This window comes from Parasteatoda tepidariorum, chromosome 9 (genome assembly GCF_982258835.1).
Source record: "Parasteatoda tepidariorum strain Cologne lab strain chromosome 9, Ptep-v5.0, whole genome shotgun sequence".
NCBI classification, from domain to species: domain Eukaryota; kingdom Metazoa; phylum Arthropoda; class Arachnida; order Araneae; family Theridiidae; genus Parasteatoda; species Parasteatoda tepidariorum.
Genome location: NC_141763.1, coordinates 6913261 through 6935938, shown reverse-complemented (window position 1 = coordinate 6935938; position 22678 = coordinate 6913261). Strand labels below are relative to the sequence as shown.

General features: G+C 30.9%; 1 protein-coding gene across 1 annotated transcript; it reads right to left on the bottom strand.

Moving 5' to 3' along the window:
* Positions 1 to 359: 359 nt before the first annotated feature.
* On the bottom strand, positions 360 to 22499 carry LOC107457132 (uncharacterized). Its single transcript, XM_043052753.3, has 4 exons — positions 22363 to 22499; positions 12884 to 12954; positions 6664 to 6736; positions 360 to 608 (listed from the first exon to the last, which is right to left on the bottom strand). The coding sequence occupies exons 2-4, from the start codon at positions 12951 to 12953 to the stop codon at positions 461 to 463; spliced, it is 291 nt and encodes a 96-aa protein (XP_042908687.1). The 5' UTR covers position 12954; positions 22363 to 22499; the 3' UTR covers positions 360 to 460.
* Between the last annotated feature and the right edge of the window lie 179 nt (positions 22500 to 22678).

Here is a 22678-nt window from a genome sequence, read left to right as displayed (position 1 = left end):
CAAAACATTTTTATAAGTTTAAAATGGTATTTTTTTTAATATAATAACCAAGAAAGTTTTTTTTGAACTATGTTTATGAACGTAAATAATGTGTTAATTACGTAAAGTTTGAAAGCTAATAACCAGAAAAAGTCTAAACTTATTTTTACAAAGAGAAAGATGCAAAGTTATCATATCTTTGCTTGCGATCTCCGAGATCTGTGGACACAGTGACGTCATGAGGAGGGAAATCGTGGCTTCAGCTCTAAGAGCGGAGTGAACTAGCCCTTCTATTCTCCTTAGCCCTGGAATGAGATAACTGATAACCCCCTCGAATATACATACATTAAAATACACCACTGAATCTCGAAACGCAGAAATTTTGTTTTAAAAGTATCACTGTATAAAACTACATTTATTATTACATAATAACATTCCTTTGCAATTCAATGTGTCTCTTAGATAATACAAAGAAAAATTTTTATCCTCTGCACAATCCCAAAAATATGGCCAGGTCACTCTTTCCCGTGCACCTGCAATTTCTGCCATTTCTGTCACAAGAACAACGGGTGCATTCATTGCAGCAATCCAAAACACTGCAGTCTTCATACTGGCGGGCACATTTTTGCCTGCAAATGTGAAAAACTATATTATTTTGCGAACAGAATACAAAATATAAAATAAGTAAATAAAATAAGATAAAAGTTTTTTACACATTTCATAAAAACACGAAACGAAAAAAAAAAATGTTCGTTAACCCTTAATATAGCCACTTTTTTCTAGTAATGTTAAAATATTTTTGGGACTTAGAATGATTTATGAAAAATAGAAGTTTTTAAGAGTAATAGAAAACAGTGCGCATGCGTCGTTATTGCATGCGCTGCTATTTGGCGACTGCTGATGTTTTTCTTTTCCATTTCACTTGCAGACATTTTTTATGTATTCAATAATTTAAAGTATTTTTATAATAATAATAATGCCGGCCAGGTTGCCGAGCGGTTAGCGCGCCTGACAGCGAAGCCAATGGCCGCGGGTTCGAATCTCGCTCTGGGCATGGATGTTTCGCTCTCTTTTGTTGTCCTCTGTTGTGTGAGAATGTGGCCCACCCTATGAACCGGTTTGTGGCTGTGTGGTGTGGGCAATGTTACTCGCCTCTGTGACTTTGGTTCACAGGTGCCCACTTGGTAACGCGAAATGAGTAACACCTCTTGCATCTTATAAGGCGAAACGAATGAAGTTCAGTGCCTGCCATTCGGAAAAGAAAAAAATAATAATAATTTAACGTATTTTTTTATAATAATTTAAAGTATTTTTATATTATTAACGTATAAAGACTGTCTTGACGGTGATTTCAATATAAATATGAATACTGAAGAAGGAAAAGTATTGAAACACGTACATAGGCAGGATATATGAAAATCAATCCGACGACAAAACATCCATGGAAGACAGTTTTTGCAACCCATGATTTGAAATGTTTAACGGAGTCAATCCAGAAAGAAAAACCATTTGACCCATGGGCAACCAGTGATCGTAATAAGCCGATCGCAGCTTTTATTTTTTTCTTTCTCCAAACTATTTATTTATTTAACTCGGATTTGGTTTCATTCGATTCAGAATAAAAAGATATTCTAAAACAATCTCACATTTGTCTTCTAGATATTTAAGATATATAACAATTCTTAAAAATGTAAACAAGTAAAATAAAGTAAAGAATTTCTGCCCATTTTAGGCCAAGAGGAAAGGAAGGCCATTTAAGTTAAGGTGCCACTACTTATTGATCAACGTCAGAAATGCACTGTGGGCCAGAAGACCATGATCTTCGCCCAAAAGTCAAAAATTAAATTTTCGACTAAAATATGGGTAGGCAGTTTTAATATAGCCCAAATTAAGTATTCATAATCATTCCAAACATTATAATTTACTTTTTAGACCAACAAGAGTACAATCTAATGAAAAATATGTTTAAAAAAATTTTTAAATTTAAATTTTTAATTTTTATTTCAGAAATATATTTCAGAATTTCACCTTACTGTTACATTTTTATCAGAGTAATGAGTCTGAAATTATAGTACAATTTTTCAATGTGTTGGATCTTGACAAACTTATAGTTTTATCATTTGACATTTTGCAATGTTTGAATGACTTTCGAAACTTAGTTCCACGAGGTAATTAGCTAAACTTTTTTTGTTGTCTTCTTTGATGTTTCTTCTTGCGAAAAAACCTGCCCCATTTTGCCCGTATAGCAAAGGTGGACTAAATATACCGAAAAACAAATATTATGTTTCTTTCTTCATGTTTTCGCGTTATTTTGTAATTAATTCGCGCTATTTTGTAATATTAATTCGGAAATATAATTTGCCTTTCATTTTTAATATAAAATTACGAAAATTATATTTTCATTGCTACATTTAATTATTTAAGCGTACTATATTATTATTTTTATTTTTGCTCGCCCTATTTCAGCAGCCATTTGGGGGGGGGGGTATTTTTAGTGTATTTCAAAATTTCAACTATAAATTCAATTTACCTGCACATAAAAACCCCAAATTTTGAAACAAATTTCATCGAAGTACCGTCATTCGGGGCTACTTTGTGCAGCGGGGGCAACTTTGTACAAATTCGAATTTGGCATTTTTCAAGTGCTGCTATTCAGTATTATGTTTATTTCACGTTAAAAATGTGTGGAATTTGAAGATAGAAGTCTCTTCTATTACTACAAACATTTTTTCGAATTTTAAAACAATCTCAGAGTGTGTTTCGTTCATCCAATGTCAACAACTTTCCGAGGACGTCGGATGTCGAAAAGTGTGCGTGGAAACTTTAGCTGTGAAATGCAAAGACGCTGATAAAACAATTGTCGTAAGTGCAAAATTTTTTATTAATATATTAATAAGCAATTATATCATGTTAGCGTTAAAAAAATTTGAAAATTAATAACAAATAAACGGAAAATGAAAAAAGATGCTCTTTGGGGCTACTTTGTGCAAAGTTTCATTCGTCTTTTTTTTTCGACAGAAAAATGGTCAGACGTTATAAAAAAAATACCTGGAACGAGAAACTACCGTGATTACACTTTAGAAAAGCTGCAACAATGTTTGCAAGCAGTTGCTGGTGGTATGTCGATTGCAGAAGCTTCTCGGAAGTACGAAATCCACAGAAATACTATCTCTAACAAAATTCACAAGAAACACGTGAAACTTCCTGGTAAACTATTATTTTTCTTCTACAAAGATTTTTCTAATGAATTAATCAAACGATTTAACACATAAAAATATATTTCATAGGACATCAGGTGATTTTGACAGAAACTGAAGAGCAAGTTCTGTCATGTTCATTCAAGCATGTTATGTTCAAATTTATCAATATTATAAATGTTAATGAATGTGTAATAATTATTATTTTTGAAATTTCATCCACTTCAATGTTCAAAAATGTATATGGTTTCCTTTTGTTTAAACTCAAATGTTTTGAAATAAACATTCTTTTTAAGAAAAAATTCTTCAAACAAAAAAAATGTTTTTTTTTACGCTGAAAATTATTTTCAAACAAATATCTTTACATATCTTGATGTTTTTGTCTTTAAAAATGTCAACAATTAACTTTTTTAGCAATTTTATATCAATATTTTACTAAAAACATGATTATTAAACTGAATTCCTATCGCTGCACAAAGTAGCCCCATTTGGGGGCTACTTTGTGCAAGGTATGTTTTGACTTATTATTCGTAAATATTACATACAAATAATGGCAATATTGATCAAATTCACTCGTTTGAGTCTAGTTATGAATATAATATCGATAAATTTTACTAAAGTTTGAATTAACATAGTTTTTTTACATGTCAGAGTTCAAAAACTGCGAAATCCTGCACAAAGTAGCGCCGAATGACGGTACTAATTTTGGCCACGAAACTTTGGATGCTGGTCCACTGTGAAATGGGGCAATGTGGTCAGCATTGAGTACCGACCGCCGTTACTTCACAGATTAGCTGCTACCCATAAATTTGAATCTGGTACCAAAAAGAATACTTTTTTATTATATTACTTTGGAAATGAGACTTCATTCGGCAAATTTCAGATGCCTAATAGATTAAACACTGTGACATAAAAACCATTATGACTTCTATATCCAAACGTTTTCGATTTTCCTTTAATTTGATTCAGTGTAAAAATACATCGCAAACAATGCCCCATTTCAGTAGTCGGAAGAACTACATTGTTTTTGTACTTTACTGCAACTACTTTGTTGCAAACTGCAACTTTTTTTAAAAAATATAGCGACTACAAACTATTTTCGAAATGTAGCTACTACTATTGCTCCTTTAAGGAGACAAACTTTGCTGGAGAAATGTTTTTTTTTTTGTTTAAATGGTTTTGAATAAGTAATTGGCTTATATTAAGCATGAAGAATTATTTAGAAATATTTATTTATTTATGTTTACATGAACATAAAATTATTGTTGCTGTTGTTTTGTATGCCTGTTAAGGCAGAAGGGTGCGATTGGTCTTGTTTTCCAGTGGCGCCATCTATGGCCAAGAATTCGACTTCTGCCACACCCATACGTCACACCCGTTTATAGGACGGACCCATTCATACATCCATTCATTCATCCACAGATCGTAATTTTGACCTGAATCAGAGAACGATCAATCTCCAATTCAGTACCCCCATAGGTATTGATTTGCTATGGGAACATGGAGGACTTTGCGACTCGACATATTTAAAGTGCATTAGTCACCATTTACTACATGGGGGTTTTTCACGAACTCGGGGACATGGGGCCCAGTGCCCTACTGACCAGGCTATCTCGGCCTCATAAAAATATTGTATTTTATAAGTTACAAGGTTTGCATAGAATTCTTTTTTTTCAAATGTCAGCTTCAAAATTCAGTCAAGTTTACATTTAAATTACAAACAAATTTTTAGAGTTTAGACAATTTGTAAATGAGTGATCATTTTTTACTTTCGTGTGATTGACGTCCGACACAACAAAATTTAATTTTAACTCATAATAATAAGTTTTTATTGTTTTTTGATAGGTTATGATGTACTCAATTTTTGATTATAAAAATTTTATGACTGGAAACTTATGTTTCATGGGAGAGTTTGTCGCAGAAATTTATTTGAATTTTTTACGTCCGGCACCGCGGAATTGACCAGTTTTAAAAACAATTAACTAATCAAAACTAAGAAACCATTTGATTATATTGAAATTCACTCAAAATTTTAATTTCAAATAAGAAAAAAAAAACATAATTTATCTAAACTGAGAAACCATGTGATTATATTCGAATTATTTCAATATTTTAATTTCAAATAAGAAAAAAATATAATTTATCTAAACTAAGAAATCATGTGGTTATATTCGAATTCTTTCAATATTTTAATTTCAAATAGGAAAAAAAAGCAATAAAATGTAAAGAATTTTATCTAGTTTTTTTCTTCTTCTATAGAATATGTAACAAGAATTTTGGCAATTTTGCATTTGCGTTATCCATTTCTGAATACTGAATTTCTCTTAAAATAATAATTTTATTGAAATGTAAATAAATATAAAATTTATTGATGTCTAACCACCTGGAATTATTTTCTTTTGCTTAATACAGACATAATGAACAGTATTTTTGCAAGATGTTTTGGATCGCTCTGTATTTGCCATTTGAAGAAAAAAAATGCAAAAACTCAACAGAATTTTTTCTTTCTTAATAAATACAGGGAACTAAAACAAAGTTTAAATTTGAAATTTTTATGTGTAAAAAATATTTAATTTACCATCAGTTTACTATCCCAAATTATCTCGGGCAATTAAAGAAGTTTAATATATCTCTTTGTATATGTTCACATCTTCATCATCTGAAATATCATCTGCATCACTTTCGCTCGCGAGCGCCATTTTTTGTGCTCTTTTTTTTCTATGTAAATTAATCAACCATCGTATATATACAATTGTAAAAAACACGCCTGCAGTCCCACAAATAGCAAAACTCCCAAACAAACATTGACAAACTTCCAGTCAGAGCTGATAATTATTATTTTTTGTTTTACTTCCGGCCGAATAAAAACGTGAAACTGACAAAATTTGCTATGTCCGAGTTTACTCGGGATAATAAATATTTACAATATATACGTACCCGAGTTAACTCGGGATAATAAATATTTACAATATATACGTACCCGAGTTAACTCGGGATAATAAATATTTACAATATATACGTACCCGAGTTAACTCGGGATAATAAATATTTACAATATATACGTACCCGAGTTAACTCGGGATAATAAATATTTACAATATATACGTACCCGAGTTAACTCGGGATAATCAGGGAAACGGTTAAAGTATTACATTAAAATTTTTTTTTATTGAATGGAAACACTATATTCTACCTGCTAAAAATATTATTTTTTCAACATCTATCTTAATTTGTTTTAAATTAATGTTGTACCAAAGCATCAACAATTTAAAAAATACAAACTATTAGCATCTATCAGTTTGTAGTATTTAAAAAATACAAACTGTTAGTTCTATATAGCAAAAATACTATTTTTGCTATGTAGAACTATTATCAAGATAAGGAACGATATGAACTCAAATTTGTTTTCTTCAGAGCATTACAAAATTTTACTTCAAACAATGTTTATGAGATTGCACCAAACGTAGTAAATGAAATATATGTGTACCTCACATTTGGTTTGAATATTTTATCATCTTCCTCGTCTAGAAGGGTGTGTTTTTCCTCTGGGCCTAATTGACCTGAAAATAAAATTGTACAATTTTTAGACACCAATGTTATAACTATTTAGTCATTATACAGTGTCTGGCCAAATTATCAGACGCACTATGAGATTCTATGTAAAATCTTAATTATCAGGTCATACTCTATACAGCTTCATTGTTTTTACGCGGTTTGCACTTGTTTACATTCGTGTATCAATGGGTTAACATTGCAATGCCATACGTTAAAAATAAATACAAATAGAAAGCATATAAAAAATCTCTTAAATTAAAACCCATTACATGTTTGTTTAAATATATGAGTATTGCCTCATGCAAAACATGCAATTATTAAAACACTACAGTGTTTCTAATAGTTTGGTCTAATTATTAAAATATACTAATGTAATATCTGATATAATAAATATCTATCTATATTATATAAAACGCTAATACGTACGTACGTATGTATCAATAAAACCGATGATATTTCTTTTCTCGCGCTGGCAACAGTTTTCATTTTTAATTGATTGGATTCGGCGCGCAAGAGCACGTAGTGAGCAACCAGATAACAATAACCAGAGTGAGCATTATCAGGTTGTTCAATTCAGATTCATGCACTAAAAACACGACAATATTTAATTTAAACTCAATTAGGAATTAATTAATTAATTGAAGTGAAAATGCTTTAAAAGGCCGCTGTTGAATTGATATTTTTCTACTGGGAGCTACCTGAACGTCTAAAAAACGTTTAAGTGTTTGTATTGAATGCATTGAATTTTTTTTATATTTCGCGTTTATTTATGCGTTGAATTATCACGCTTTAAAATGCAGAATATTAGTGAAGCAATATTTGATAATTTATTTTGCTAATATGTTTCTTATTTAGCTAATGTTTTGATTTTTTCACGATGTACAATCTAAATAGCTAATATACTTTTTTAAAAGCCAATAAGAACATTGATAGAATTCTTCTACATAAGTACAATACTATGTCTTTGATGATAAAATACTATGTCTTTGATGATAATATATTATGTCTTTGTGCTAGAACATTGTGTTCATTGGCGAGCGAGCGCAGCGAGCCATGGTTCACGGCGTGAACCACATAGGATTGTGTAGCAATTCTCGGGGGTTGGCGAGCATTAGCGAGCAGGGGACGGAGCCTCCTAGTTTATATAATATTTCGTCTAATGTATCCAGTTGTCGAAATTATATAACTTCTAAATTCACCAATTGATAGACGAACGTAAACAAGTGCAAACCGCGTAAAAACAATAGAGCTGTATAGAGTATCACCTGATAATTAAGATTTTACATAGAATCCTATAGTGCATCTAATACTTTGGCCATGTACAATATATGTTTGCCCAGTGAATTTATTTGCATATGTACAATGTATGTATGCACAGATCGCAAAACAACGGAACACCCTGAATAACTTTTGATCTAACAATCGGATTTATAGGACGCAATCTAAATAGTTAGAGGGGGTGACCTCAAATATGCTAATTTATAAGTGCGCACGATATTTTAAGTTACGAAATTAAACACATAAACGTAATTTTTATGAATAAACTTTTGCACAGATATCGATTTTTATTACGAAGAATGCAGAGGAATCTAAGAAATATGGTCCCAATAGTTCTGTCAGGAAAGTGGTTCCAAATTTGGAACCGTTTGTTTCCCCTTTTTGCGTATTTCGCTATATTTCGAGAATTTTTTTAAACGAATTGAACATTTTTAGCCCGCAGTAATAAAATTCGTCTATTTAAAGATAATTCCATGCAAAAAATAACTTTCACCAAATATTTATAACTTTTTATTATTTTATTTAATAATCGTAAAAAAAAATTGAATTGTAAGGTATAAAATTTTTTACATCATTTTAAAGAATGTAATTTTACATTGAAATATGCGAAATTTGAGCAAAATCGGTTATGCTTTTCCTGAGAAATCAAATTTTAAATATACGAAATTTTTTTAAAAATTTGAAATCTCAGGAACTGTTTGACCGATTCGGCTCAAATTTTGTAATTTGCCATTTAAAAATGCGGTCTTTAAAATGACGTCAAAGATTCCAAACCTTACATTTTAACAGCTTTTCGACTATTATTAAGTAAAATAACAGGCAAGTATAAATAATTGGTCTTTTGCGTGGAATTTTCTTCGAATTTTATAATTTTGAGCAAACACTTTTCAATTCGTTTAAAAATTTCTCGATTTATGGCAAAATACGCAAAAAATAAAATTAACATTAAGGAGTCCAAACTTTAAATTTTAAAAATAAAATGAACAAAAATCTATATTTTGGTGGTCAGAAATTCGAAACCGTCGGGAAATAAATATGTTTATTCAAAGAAAGTATATTTCTGTGTATGATTTCGTAACTTAAAATATTGTCTTCTCTAATTAATTAGCATAATTGAGGTCTCCCCCTAGAAACGTTAGGATTAAGTCATAGAACGTAAAGATCAGATCATTAGATCAAAAGTTATTTAGGGTGGTCAGTTTATTTTTTGCGCACTGTACTACATAGATTACCCTGCTATAATAGAAGAGACATTTATTTTGATATTTTTTTTGAATTTCTCAAAGATTACTTAGAGGACTATTTCGTAAAATTAAAACTATTTAGATCATTTAGATGCGATTTATCACACTTTTCAATAAGGTCTGAAGTTTACGTGGGTTTTAGGGACCGACAATAAATTACAAAAGAAAACAAATATTTTTAAACACCCTATGCCAAAAAATCGAGCAATAAGTTTGTAACTTGTATCGATAACATTGTTTGTTATTTACAATGACTTCATAAAATATCGTTTATCTAGCTTAAATATTGAAGAAGATATTAATATTTTTATTAAAAAAAATTAAATAAAAAGTAGTATTTTTGAAAACTACGTTTTTGTAGTGGAGAATAATAATTGAAAAACAAAAATTTGAAAAACGAAAAACGTTGGGAGCATGAAATACATAACAGTAATGTTATATTAGTGTGTCTATGTGTGCTCATGAGAATATGTGTATGTATATGTATATCTGTAATTGTAATTGTATCTGAATGTGGATGTATATGTGGACTATGTTTGTGTATATGCATGTGTATGAGGATGCGTATGTGGCTGTGCAAGTGTATGAGTAAGAAAATATGTACATGTATGTGTGTATGTACTGTTATGTATTTCATGCGCACCACGTTTTTCAAATTTATGCTTTTTAATTACTATTCTCCACTATAAAAACGTGGTTTTCAAAAATATTACTTTCTATTTTAATTTTTTTTTTTGTACTCACTTCCAAAATCTCAATTTTTTCACTCACTGTACACAAAACTTTTCAACTGATATGTGACACTCATTTGAAATAATCGAATCGGCAACAAAAGACAATCGCGAAAATACTAATTTTTCTTTCATTTTATTTTACTTTGTATGTCTTCTTTCTCTTCATTTTCATGCATTGTCATCCAATTCTGAACTATGTGCCAAATTTGAAGTCTGTAGCTAGTCGGGAAGTTAGTTTAAAATCGATTGCGAAATTCCACCTGAACAGACATAAACGGAGGTAAATTGATATAAACGTGCTAAAAAACTAATTTTTTTGTCTTGAATTTTTTTTTTTTTTTTTTTTTTTTGCTATAACTTTAAAATTATTCAGTAAAATTTAACAAACGTTTCGGAGCAATTTGAAAACTAATAACAAAATTAATGTTTTAAAATTTGAATTTTTTATTTTAAAAAAAATTGCGCAAAATATAAGTGTTTGAAAGTATTTCTTTTGTACTGCTCATGCGCAGAAAAATTTAAACCTATTTTTTTTCATATACAGTTAATAGTATTTGGCAACTAATGGAAAAAATCTAATTTAAATATCTTAAAAATTTTAAAAGTTTCACACAATTTTCAAAGTAGTTTTTGTACTTTTCAAAAGAAAACTGAAAATTATCAGGTTATTTTTCACTAATTGTATTAAGTTGTATTGCAAATTACACTACCTTACTGTGACAAGAAGACTGGACAAGAACAAAATTAAATATGTGGATAATCCCTTATTGTTTTAACTTTCTTTTAAAAAGTACGAAGAATACTTAGAGGGGTTATTCACATATAAGGGGTATTATATAATATATACTATTCGGGGTTATCCACATATTTAATTTTCCGTTTGTAGTTCAGTCATAATATGGTAGTGTAATTTGCAATACTACTTAAGTCCTACAGTGGACTGATCGTTAAGACGGTTCCCAGCAGATCGCCGAAGTCAAGCATTACTGGATGCGGTCAGTGTGCAGATGGGTAACCACTTGGATCAGTCTGCGTCGAGACCGAGAATGTGCGGTAACATCATTAAACTGTTCTACCGTCGACTTCGCGTGCTGGTCGTCGGGCTACTGAAGCAGGGATGCCATCCCCTCTACAATTGCGATCAAAATTGCGATGTCATGTGTGCGGATCATCCTCAGGGATGTTTCCCAGACCGTCGCCAATAGCCCATTGTGCAGCTCTAGTGCGATGTAAATGAACTACAACTGCAATACTACTTAATACAATTTGTGAAAAAACCCTGATTATTTTTAGTTTAGATAACTAAGTACAAAAACTACTAAGAGAATTGCCTGAAACTTTTTACGTTATTAAGATATTATTTAAATTAAATTGTTTCTATTAGTTGCCAAATACGATTCACTATAAAATGATGAAAAAAATAATTTTAAATTTTTCCACGCATGCGCAGTACAAAAAAACTATTTAAAAATACTCATGTTCTTGCTCGTTTTTAAGCGTTATTTTTTTTTTTTAATTTTAAAACAATAATTTTGTAATTTATTTGAAATATCTTTGAAATTTTGTTTAGTTTGACTGAATATTTTTAAAGTTATTGCAAAATAAAAAGCATAAAAATAAAAACAAAATTAGTTTTTTTTTAATAAAAATATTCATATTGCCATAAATGTTTAAGCTAGATTTACAAAATTTTATGCGTTTATTACAAATAACAACTAAAGTAATCAATAAAAGTTACAAGTTTGTTTAACATAGGGTGCTCAAAAATATTTGTTTTCTTTTGTAAATTATTACCGATCCCTAATACCAAGTACCAAAAATGAATATAAAATAGTCACAGTCATTGCACGTGTATGGTCAGTCATATTTTATGATCGTCATTAAACAGTAGACCCAGTTTTTTGAATTTATGACTACTCATGGAGAGGAAAACCACGAGAACCTCCCACGGTTATCCTGACGACAAGGGGACACTAAACCATGATCCGTCTACCACTGAGGTTTTCTCACGTCAGCACTGTGTTCGGTGCAAGTCAGATGTGGGTTTCGTATCGGCCAGTTGTCGCTGGGATTCGAACCCGGTTCACCTCATTGAAAGGGGAAAGCTATATCCTCTGATCCATCGCGGCTCAGTCAGTGAGAATACGAATTTTTACTATTTCAAGTAAGGTTGTTGTTATAGTTCATTTACGTCGTACTAGAGCTGCGCAATGGGCTATTGGCGACGTATTTCAAGTAGGGATGAGGTATTTAGTTTTGAGATTAAAAGTTATGTGCTTTTTCTAGCATGTCGGGAGTTCTTTACGTTAATACTAATTTTTGCATAACGGTTATATTACACTTAAGCAATATCATCCTTTTTCATCCGAGCATAACACTGGATTTAATGGCTAACCTCAAAATTAAATAAATAAAAATTAAATAAAATAAATAAATAAACTTAATAAACAAGTTATGTAAAGAAAATTTTTTTAAAGTCAATTCCTACTTCGGTCAACAAAGAAATTTTTTATTTCAGTTACTTTTTATTAAATGATTATAATTTTTTAATCCTATATAAAACTAAAATTAATGAATTAAATTTAATGAATGAATTAATATTTGAGAAAAACTGTATTAACATCCAGTACAAGTTTAAAAAAAATGTATTTGAAGTTGAGTGCATGAATAAAAGGTATTTTATTAACGATTGAAAATTTGAACAATATATAGGAAGAGTGTGAACTAATAGTAAGAATAAAAAAATAAATAAATAAAATTTTTTAATCAAAAAAGGGAAAGAAATATCCGAAAAATATAGTCTATTAAATCTAAAAATGAAAAGAGCAGTTTTTTAGCAAAAATAATTTTAAAAAATTGGCCAATGGTAAAGTTTTCAGTTTAGACGTCTCCTTACTTGCATCGTCTGCCTTTACTATATATGCCACGTAACCCATAAACAGCAAGACTATCACCAGTGCTTTCATTCTGAAAAGAGAATAAAAATTGTTAATTGTTAAAAATTGTTACACAACTCTTTCAACTGAGCACCCGTTTTACTAGACTTTATTAATATTAAAAAAAATATGAAAATGTTACCGAAATTCGACACGTTCCAAGCGCTTAAAAATAGGCACCCTTTCTCAAGACTTGCTTGGCATGAATGAGGGAAATAACAAGGATTTGAAGCTTAAACACTTACCTTACCAATTAGTTTGAAAAAAAAAATTTAAAAAATCAAAATTTTTTTCATTAATAAATACAAGGAACTAAAACAAAACATAATTTTTAAGTTGAAATTTGAATTTTTTAATGTGTAAGAAACCTTTAATTTAAAATCAGTTTACTATCTCGAGTTATTTCGGGCAAATGAAAAAAGTTAAATATTAGTCATTGTATGTTAGTTTTTAAAACAAGGGACAACACAAAATGGTACTTTTCAAACGTCAGTGAAGGGTTATGCCATTTTTTTTTACTCATATTGTTATGTCAATTCAGCAACCATCGTTGCACAATTCAGCAACCATCGTTGTGTTTTGTGCAATTGCACAAAACACAGTTCCACTCTCAAACAGCATAACTCTCAAATAAAACTTGGCAAACTTCCAATCACAGTAGATTATGTTTTCTGCTTCCGACCGAGTGAAAAGGTGATAAAACAAAATGTACTGACAAATTCTACAAAGCCCGAGTTTTCTCGGGATGATAAATATTTGCAATATATACATACCCGAGTTAACTCGGGATAATCAGGAAAAGCGGTTGAAACGTAAAGTTGTCCCGCAGTGGACTGATCATTAAGACACCCAGCAGATTACCGAAGTCAAGCATCACTGGCTGCGGTCAGTGTGCGGGTGGGTGACCACTTGAATCAGTCTGCTTAGGGACCGAGGGTGTGCGGTATGGGTTAAACTGCTCTACCGTAAAGTGCTCGACTTCGCGTGCAGGTCTTCGGGTTACCCAAGAGGGTGTGCCATCCCTTCTGCAGAGGATCAAAATTGATGGCATGTCTTCGGATCATCCTCAGCGATGTTTCCCAGACCGTCGACAATAGCCCATTGTGCAGCTCTAGTGCGACGTAAATGAACTACAACATCAAAACGTGAAGTTGCCAACGAAAAAAAGGTAAATAAAGGTGAAAAACAAAACTTTAAAAACTGTTGGGGCCGGGAGAGAGACAAATCATTGTAAATGCGATGCTGTGAAAAGGTGGTCACGTTTTTGTTTTCTCCATTCACGACCTGTCAAGTCTTGAGAATGGGAGCCTATTTATGAGTGTTTGAAACACGCCATTATCATTTTCATGTTTTCTTCAAGCCAATGGCGCTTGTAATAAAGTACATCTTTCAGTTTCTTGCTAATATTTATTTAGTGTTACCCGACAAACATCTTACCTGTAACCACACATTTAATAATTTAATTTAAATCAACAGTTGTTTTCGATGCTGTATTTAAGCTCCCTTCAGTACTTAAGAAATCATTGATTCGTGGAATGTCTTTAAACTAACTGCAAGCAAAGAAATCACGTGGCCTTTAGTCCGGGGAACATGATGGCCGTGTGATTGAGGTAAATGACTCTTGTCAATCCAAGGACACAATGTGCGACCTTAATAACCAGATAAACATTATTAGCCTCAGGAACCCAGTACTCTCAAAACTCAACTTTCACCAGTAGAAATATGTTAAAACACACATTCCTACTGAAAGCACATATAAAATTATCAACCCACTTGAATATGTAGACATCGAAAACAACTTGACTGTGAGGAACTTAAGGAAAAAGGACAGTATCGAGGCAGAGCTGAGGGAAACTGCGTTGCAAATGATCTGCGAAAAATACCCGGAAAGCGACTGGCTACATGGCCGACGGATCTCAGATACAAGATAGATCTGGAGCTGGTGTTTTTTGTAAACTATTTCCCCAAGGCGCCTCCGTGGGTCATTATATGACCGATTTTGATGCAGAGATCCAAGCAATTTATCTAGCATTACAGAACCTAAAAACAAGATCTGATGAGTTCCTAAGGGTGGTTCTATTGGTAGACTCCATTTCTGCAATTCAAGCAATCACAGAAAACCAATGTTTTAAAACTAAGCTGTTAAACGAAATTCAGCTCGATCAGCTCCTCAAGGAAATGAGTATAGTTATACTGTGGATCTCTTCACATATTGGTATCGAAGGCAATGAGAACGCAGAATATCTGGCAAAAAAAAACTATGCCTCAAGAAATAACAACCGTCACACCTGATACTCTTAATAAATGCGTTATGAAAAAACCGAACGAAATAAATAATGATGATTTAACTATAAAATCAAAAGGGAAAATATTCAAGACAATTGGAAATTTCTCTGTTACCAACCCCGTAAGGAAGCAGTAACCCATTTTAGGCTTAAAACAGGCCACGATTGCTTATCAGAACATTTATATAACATAAAAATTCTTCCCTGCAAAGCATGCCCAATTTGTGACACAGGTGTATTAAACTCTGATCATCTCTTGTTGTGTAAGGGACTAGATAGGAACTCCCAGAAAAGTGGGAATGTCACTAAATTGTATTGAGGCGCAAGAACTCTCATGAATTGTCACTAACTTTACCTTTTTCATGTTAATGTTTAATATTTTATATCGTTGAAATGTTTATTGATTCGAATGTTTATTGTTCTTTTTTGTTCACTTTACCTAAATTGTTGAATTGTTTTTTTGTTATTTTTCTGCTCCTTTGTGATGCAGTGAGCTGTCAAATTTTTTGGATTGAATTCCTAATAAAGCCATATGAAATACACATACATTATTAGCCCTCCGCTATTTCAATTCCTTTTTTCTTTTCTTTTTTTTGGGGGGGGGGGTACATTTTTCTGTTGTTTAAGAGAGTAATATTTTACAAAAATAAATAAATAAATAAATAAATAAATAAAAGTTTTAAAAAAGTCAAATATTTAAAAATTCGATTTCTCAGAAACTATTCGACTGACTTCATTCAAATTTCGTATTTTGTCAATTGCATTTTATTAAATGATGTTAAAATTTGTATACGTTACAATTCATAATTGTTTTGATTACTATTAATTAAAATATTAGAAGAAAAAAAATTAGAAAAAAAAACAAAACAAAATCAGCAAAAAAAGTTGTGATCCTCTTATTGCGATCATCGGTTGCCCATGGGTCAAATGGTTTTTCTTTCTGGATTGACTCCGTTAAACATTTCAAATCATGGGTTGCAAAAACTGTCTTCCATTGATGTTTTGTCGTCTGATTGATTTTCATATCTCCTGTCTATGTACGTGTTTCAATACTTTTCCTTCTTCATCATTCATATTTATATTGAAATCGCCGTCAAGACAGTCATTATACGTTAATAATAAAAAAGAATATAAAAATACTTTAAATTATAATTATGTAAATACATTAAAAACACCTGCCATTTTTTAGTGAAAATAAGAAGAAAAACAGCAGCGGTCGTCATAACAACGCATGCAATGACGACGCATGCGCACTGTTTACTATTACTTGAACACAATTGAAAAGTATGGACGCCATCAAATCCAAACCAAGACCCATTTTGCCAATGGATAATCAATGACATTTTTATTTATCACAGAAAACATTGTTTCCTTCCTACTATTTTAACTATTTATCACAGAAAACATTGTTTCCTTCCTACTATTTTAACTATTTATCACAGAAAACATTGTTTCCTTCCTACTCTTTTAACTATTTATCACAGAAAACATTGTTTCCTTCCTACTATTTTAACTATTTATCACAGAAAACATTGTTTCCTTCCTACTATTTTAACTATTTATCACAGAAAACATTGTTTCCTTCCTACTCTTTTAACTATTTATCACAGAAAACATTGTTTCCTTCCTACTCTTTTAACTATTTATCACAGAAAACAATGTTTCCTTCCTACTATTCTAACTATTTATCACAGTAAACATTGTTTCCTTCCTACTCTTTTAACTATTTATCACAGAAAACATTGTTTCCTTCCTACTATTTTAACTATTTATCACAGAAAACATTGTTTCCTTCCTACTATTTTAACTATTTATCACAGAAAACATTGTTTCCTTCCTACTCTTTTAACTATTTATCACAGAAAACATTGTTTCCTTCCTACTCTTTTAACTATTTATCACAGAAAACAATGTTTCCTTCCTACTATTCTAACTATTTATCACAGTAAACATTGTTTCCTTCCTACTATTTTAAGTATTTATCACAGAAAACATTGTTTCCTTCCTACTCTTTTAACTATTTATCACAGAAAACAATGTTTCCTTCCTACTATTCTAACTATTTATCACAGTAAACATTGTTTCCTTCCTACTATTCTAAGTATTTATCACAGAAAACATTGTTTCCTTCCTACTATTTTAAGTATTTATCACAGAAAACATTGTTTCCTTCCTACTCTTTTAACTATTTATCACAGAAAACAATGTTTCCTTCCTACTATTCTAACTATTTATCACAGTAAACATTGTTTCCTTCCTACTATTCTAAGTATTTATCACAGAAAACATTGTTTCCTTCCTACTATTTTAAGTATTTATCACAGAAAACATTGTTTCCTTCCTACTATTTTAACTATTTATTTTTATAAAACAATGCCTGGGCAACCATCACCTAACAAAATAAAAACTTTACCTCAATTTTTACGAATTCCGAAAAAGAGTTCATCTTTTGTTAAAAACTGATATTCAAACATTCCTACCTTTCAGAAAGCTACGTAATTCACCTACGTAGAGCTACGTAATTCATCCAACGAACCAAAAGTAGTCTACTCTAGATATTTTAAATAAAAACTCGCGTAGTTGTTCAGAATAAAAGATAAAGAAGCATAGTCTATTTCATTTTGTAGTCTGTTAATACTATTTTTATATTAAATGTGTGTATTTTACTTTATTTTTTATAACCGTCGTTGAACAGCCGACCCAATTTTGGGTTTACGACTACTAATGTTCAACTCCGTAGCCTTGTCATTTTTGAACCCTATCCAGAAGACAAGGAAACTCCTTGACCAAGTATTAGGAGAAATTTGCTTTCGTGGAGGGTCTTTTGATGGAACTAAATCGCATTTGCGTTACACGGCGGGGAAAACCACGGAAACCGGTTAGCCTGATGGTAAGGGGATTCTAACCCATGATCCGCCTACCACCAAGGATATTTTACGTCAGCACTGTGGTCGGTGCAAGCCGAATGCGGAATTCTTATCGACCTGCCATCGCTGGGATTTGAACCCGGTTCTCCTCATTAGAAGGCGAACGCTCTATCCCTTGAGCCACCACCGCTCAAAAAAACGTCTGTATTTGGGAAAATTTACAATTTCATCTGCTGTTAGGAATTGTCGTTCATAACAGACTTCTACTAAAATAAAACTCCAGTCATTTTTTGCGTGCTGATCCTGCATTGTACAAAAATGTTTTCAAAGATTTCACTGTAAGATTTTACGTAAAATCTTAATTATCAGGTGATACTCTATACAGCATTATTGTTTTTATGCTGTTGAAACCGGTTTACACTTGTTTATGTTCGTGTATCAATTAGTTAACATTGTAATGCAATACGTTAAAAATAAATACAAATAGGAAGCATATAAAAAATCTCTTAAATTAAAACCCACTGCATGTCTGTTTAAATATAAAAGTATTGCCTATAAACTCGTGCAAAACATGTCATTATTAAAACACTACACTGGATCTAACAATTTGATCTAATTATTATAATATAATGCTCGATATAATAAATATTCTATATTTATATAATATATCGTCCTAATGTATCCAATCGTCGAAATTATATTATATATTGTCTCATTCAACCCATTGATACACGAACATAAACAAGTACAAACCGGTTTCAGTCGCACAAAAACAGTAAAGCTGTATAGTATCACCTGATAGTTAAGATTTGACATAGAGTTTTATGGTGAGTCTAATAATTTAACCAAAGACTGTATTTTAATTATTTTAAACCTGCTGAAAATTATGAATTTAGGTAACTCAGTATTTTAGTAATTTAAATATTCTGCAGAGTCAGGTCTGTACAATTTAATTTTTTCAACAAGAAGAACCGGAAGTGATTTAACTTTAAACTCCGAAAATATTTTATACCCAGTCTACTTTAAAGGTCAGAATTGTATGATATCTGAATAGTTTGTACACTGGCCTAGGGAAGGAAGAAAAAAAAAACATTCCGGATAACTTTCGATTTTATGATCGGATTAGAACGTGCAAAGACTCCATGTTATTAGTCTGGGGAGCTCATTAGGCTAATTAATTATTGCTCACAACGATATTTTAAGTTACGAAATCAGTCACAAAAACGTATTTTCTCTGAATAAACATGACTCCCCCCCCAAAGGATTCAGATTCTTACTCCTAAAGGAAGGAAGCTCCCCTTCTCTTGAGGGGGAGCCGAAATCTGCAAAATAGGGTACCAATAGTTTGTTCAGGAGAAACTCATAAGTTCGGACCCCTTAATGTTAATCTTGCGTATTTCACCATTTCTCAGTAACAGTTTTAAAATGAATCGAAAAGTTTTTGCACACAATTTTAAAAACTGTTTTTCCAAAAAAAATTTCATGCGAAATAGAATTTTTAATACAGTCAAACCCCGCTATAGTGAACATGGTTTATAGTGAACTCCCGGATATAGTGAACGAATATAGTGAACGCTCTCTTGCCTTGCTAAACGCATATAATATTATTTTCTGTGGATATAATGAACCAAAAGAAGAAAGGAAATTGGATATTATGAACTTTTTTCTGTCTTCGAGTGATTTTGTTCCGAGGAACCACAGGGTTCTGCGAAAGGGTTACAGCGGTTCCGATAGTTTGGATTTTTTTTCAAACAGTAATGTTTTACGAAACTTGCAATTAAATTTATATCCAATTGATAATCCTATATTTATTTAATATTTTCGTTAATTTCACAAAATTATTGAATGCTTGTGAAGAAAAAAATCTTAGAATGTTTTTTTTTTCCAATAACAATGTGATAAATTAATTTTGAAAAAGATATTCGTTTACGAAAAATTCCGTTTATAATTCAAATCGAATAAAAAAATACCCAAATTAAACAAAGGAGTATGTTTCTCAGATAACCATTCGCAACGATTATAATTATTTTCTTACTTTTTTTCTGTTTTTATGATTATGTAAACTATATTTCAGCTCATACTAATTTTCTGTTAATGCATGAATTAAAATCAAATTAAGAACCCGACTCCATACCTTTCTAGATGTGCGAAGTCAACTGTCTGACATAAAAACCAATCTTAAGACTAATATTGATAAAAAGATCAGATGAACAAATTTATTCTTCACTCATTCACTAAATACAGTCAAACCCCGCTTTAGTGAACATGGTTTATAGTCAACTCCCGGATATAGTGAACGAAATGTTCGCTCCCGTGCCGTGCCATACACATATAATATTATTTTTTGTGGATATAGTGAACCAAAAAAAAGAGAGGAAATTGGATATTATGAATTTTTTTCTGTCTTCGACTGATTTTTTTTTCTTCGTCACTGTTTGTAATTTTTTAATTTATACATAAAATACATATACCGATTTTTAAAACCAGGGAGGGGAAAGTTTGAGGGGAATGTAGCCGTAAGCATTTTATTCTTGTTTCTCAATTTCACGTCCCTAAATAAAGGCCATCCGTAAATTTTTTGTACGCAAGACGAAGAGTAATAAAAAATATAAATTAACACATTTTTTGCTACTTTATATTGTTTTTTTAATTCATTTTTGTATTTTTTTATTGCTCATTTATTTAAATAATGTGCAATAAAAGGGAGCAGTTCGGAAAAATTTAGTTAAAATTGTTTGCGGTACGGATATAGTGAAGTTCCGGTTATAGTGAACAGAAATTTCGGTGCCTTGAAGGTTCACTATATTGGGATTTGACTGTAGTTACTTATTGTTTCTATTATTTTATTTAATAATAGTCAAGAAAATTTTGAGTTGAAAGCTTTGCAATTTTTGTTACACCATTTAAAAGAATCTAAATATTAATGACAAAATACAAATTTTGAGGGAAATTCAGTCGAATAGTTCTTGAGGAATCAAATTTCAAATATCTGACTGTTTCAAAATTGAATAAACCCGATAAGTGTTTGAAGAAGAAGAGATAGAATTTAAATATAAATGGCAAAATACGAATTTTGAAGAAAATCGTTCGAATAGTTCTTGAGTAATCAAATTTCAAATATCTGACTCTGTCAAAATTGAATAAACCTGATAATTGTTTGAAGAAGAAGAAATGGAATTTAAATAAAAATGGCAAAATACGAATTTTGAAGAAAATCGTTCGAATAGTTCTTGAGTAATCAAATTTCAAATATCTGACTGTTTCAAAATTGAATAAACCCGATAAGTGTTTGAAGAAGAAGAGATAGAATTTAAATATAAATGGCAAAATACGAATTTTGAAGAAAATCGTTCGAATAGTTCTTGGGTAATCAAATTTCAAATATCTGACTGTTTCAAAATTGAATAAACCCGATAAGTGTTTGAAGAAGAAGAGATAGAATTTAAATATAAATGGCAAAATACGAATTTTGAAGAAAATCGTTCGAATAGTTCTTGGGTAATCAAATTTCAAATATCTGACTGTTTCAAAATTGAATAAACCCGATAAGTGTTTGAAGAAGAAGAGATAGAATTTAAATATAAATGGCAAAATACGAATTTTGAAGAAAATCGTTCGAATAGTTCTTGGGTAATCAAATTTCAAATATCTGACTGTTTCAAAATTGAATAAACCCGATAAGTGTTTGAAGAAGAAGAGATAGAATTTAAATATAAATGGCAAAATACGAATTTTGAAGAAAATCGTTCGAATAGTTCTTGGGTAATCAAATTTCAAATATCTGACTGTTTCAAAATTGAATAAACCCGATAAGTGTTTGAAGAAGAAGAGATAGAATTTAAATATAAATGGCAAAATACGAATTTTGAAGAAAATCGTTCAAATAGTTCTTGAGTAATCAAATTTCAAATATTTGACTCTGTCAAAATTGAATAAACCCGATAATTGTTTGAAGAAGAAGAAATGGAATTTAAATAAAAATGGCAAAATACGAATTTTGAAGAAAATCGTTCGAATAGTTCTTGAGTAATCAAATTTCAAATATCTGACTCTGTCAAAATTGAATAAACCCGATAATTGTTTGAAGAAGAAGAAATGGAATTTATATAAAAATGGCAAAATACAAATTTTGAAGGAAATTGTTTGTACATTTCTGCAGTAATTAAACTTTTTCTTCAAAATTGAATAAAACAGATAATTTTTTGAAGAAGAAACTGAAGACAAACTACGATTCTTCTAAAATATTTCGTTCACTTTAATGTATAATAGTTAAACTTTTGTACATACCTTAATATTTGATTCGAATAAACTTCTTCGGGTTAGTGTTAACTAATGCTGCGTGTGTTCACTTTTGTTGTTCGTAGCAGAACTGAATATTAAAGATGAATATCGGCGGGCAATTGCGAAATGGACAGGTTATTAGAACAACGTGATTGAATTTATAATTTCGTTGCTGGACATAATTTAATGGAGAGTAAAAATAATTTTTTTTTTAACCTGATTTTAAAAGTTAGCACACGTGCGATGGCAGCAGGTGGAAGATGAAGTCGATCACTATTTTTATTATAATCTGGAACACCCTGACCTAAAAAAAGAACACTCC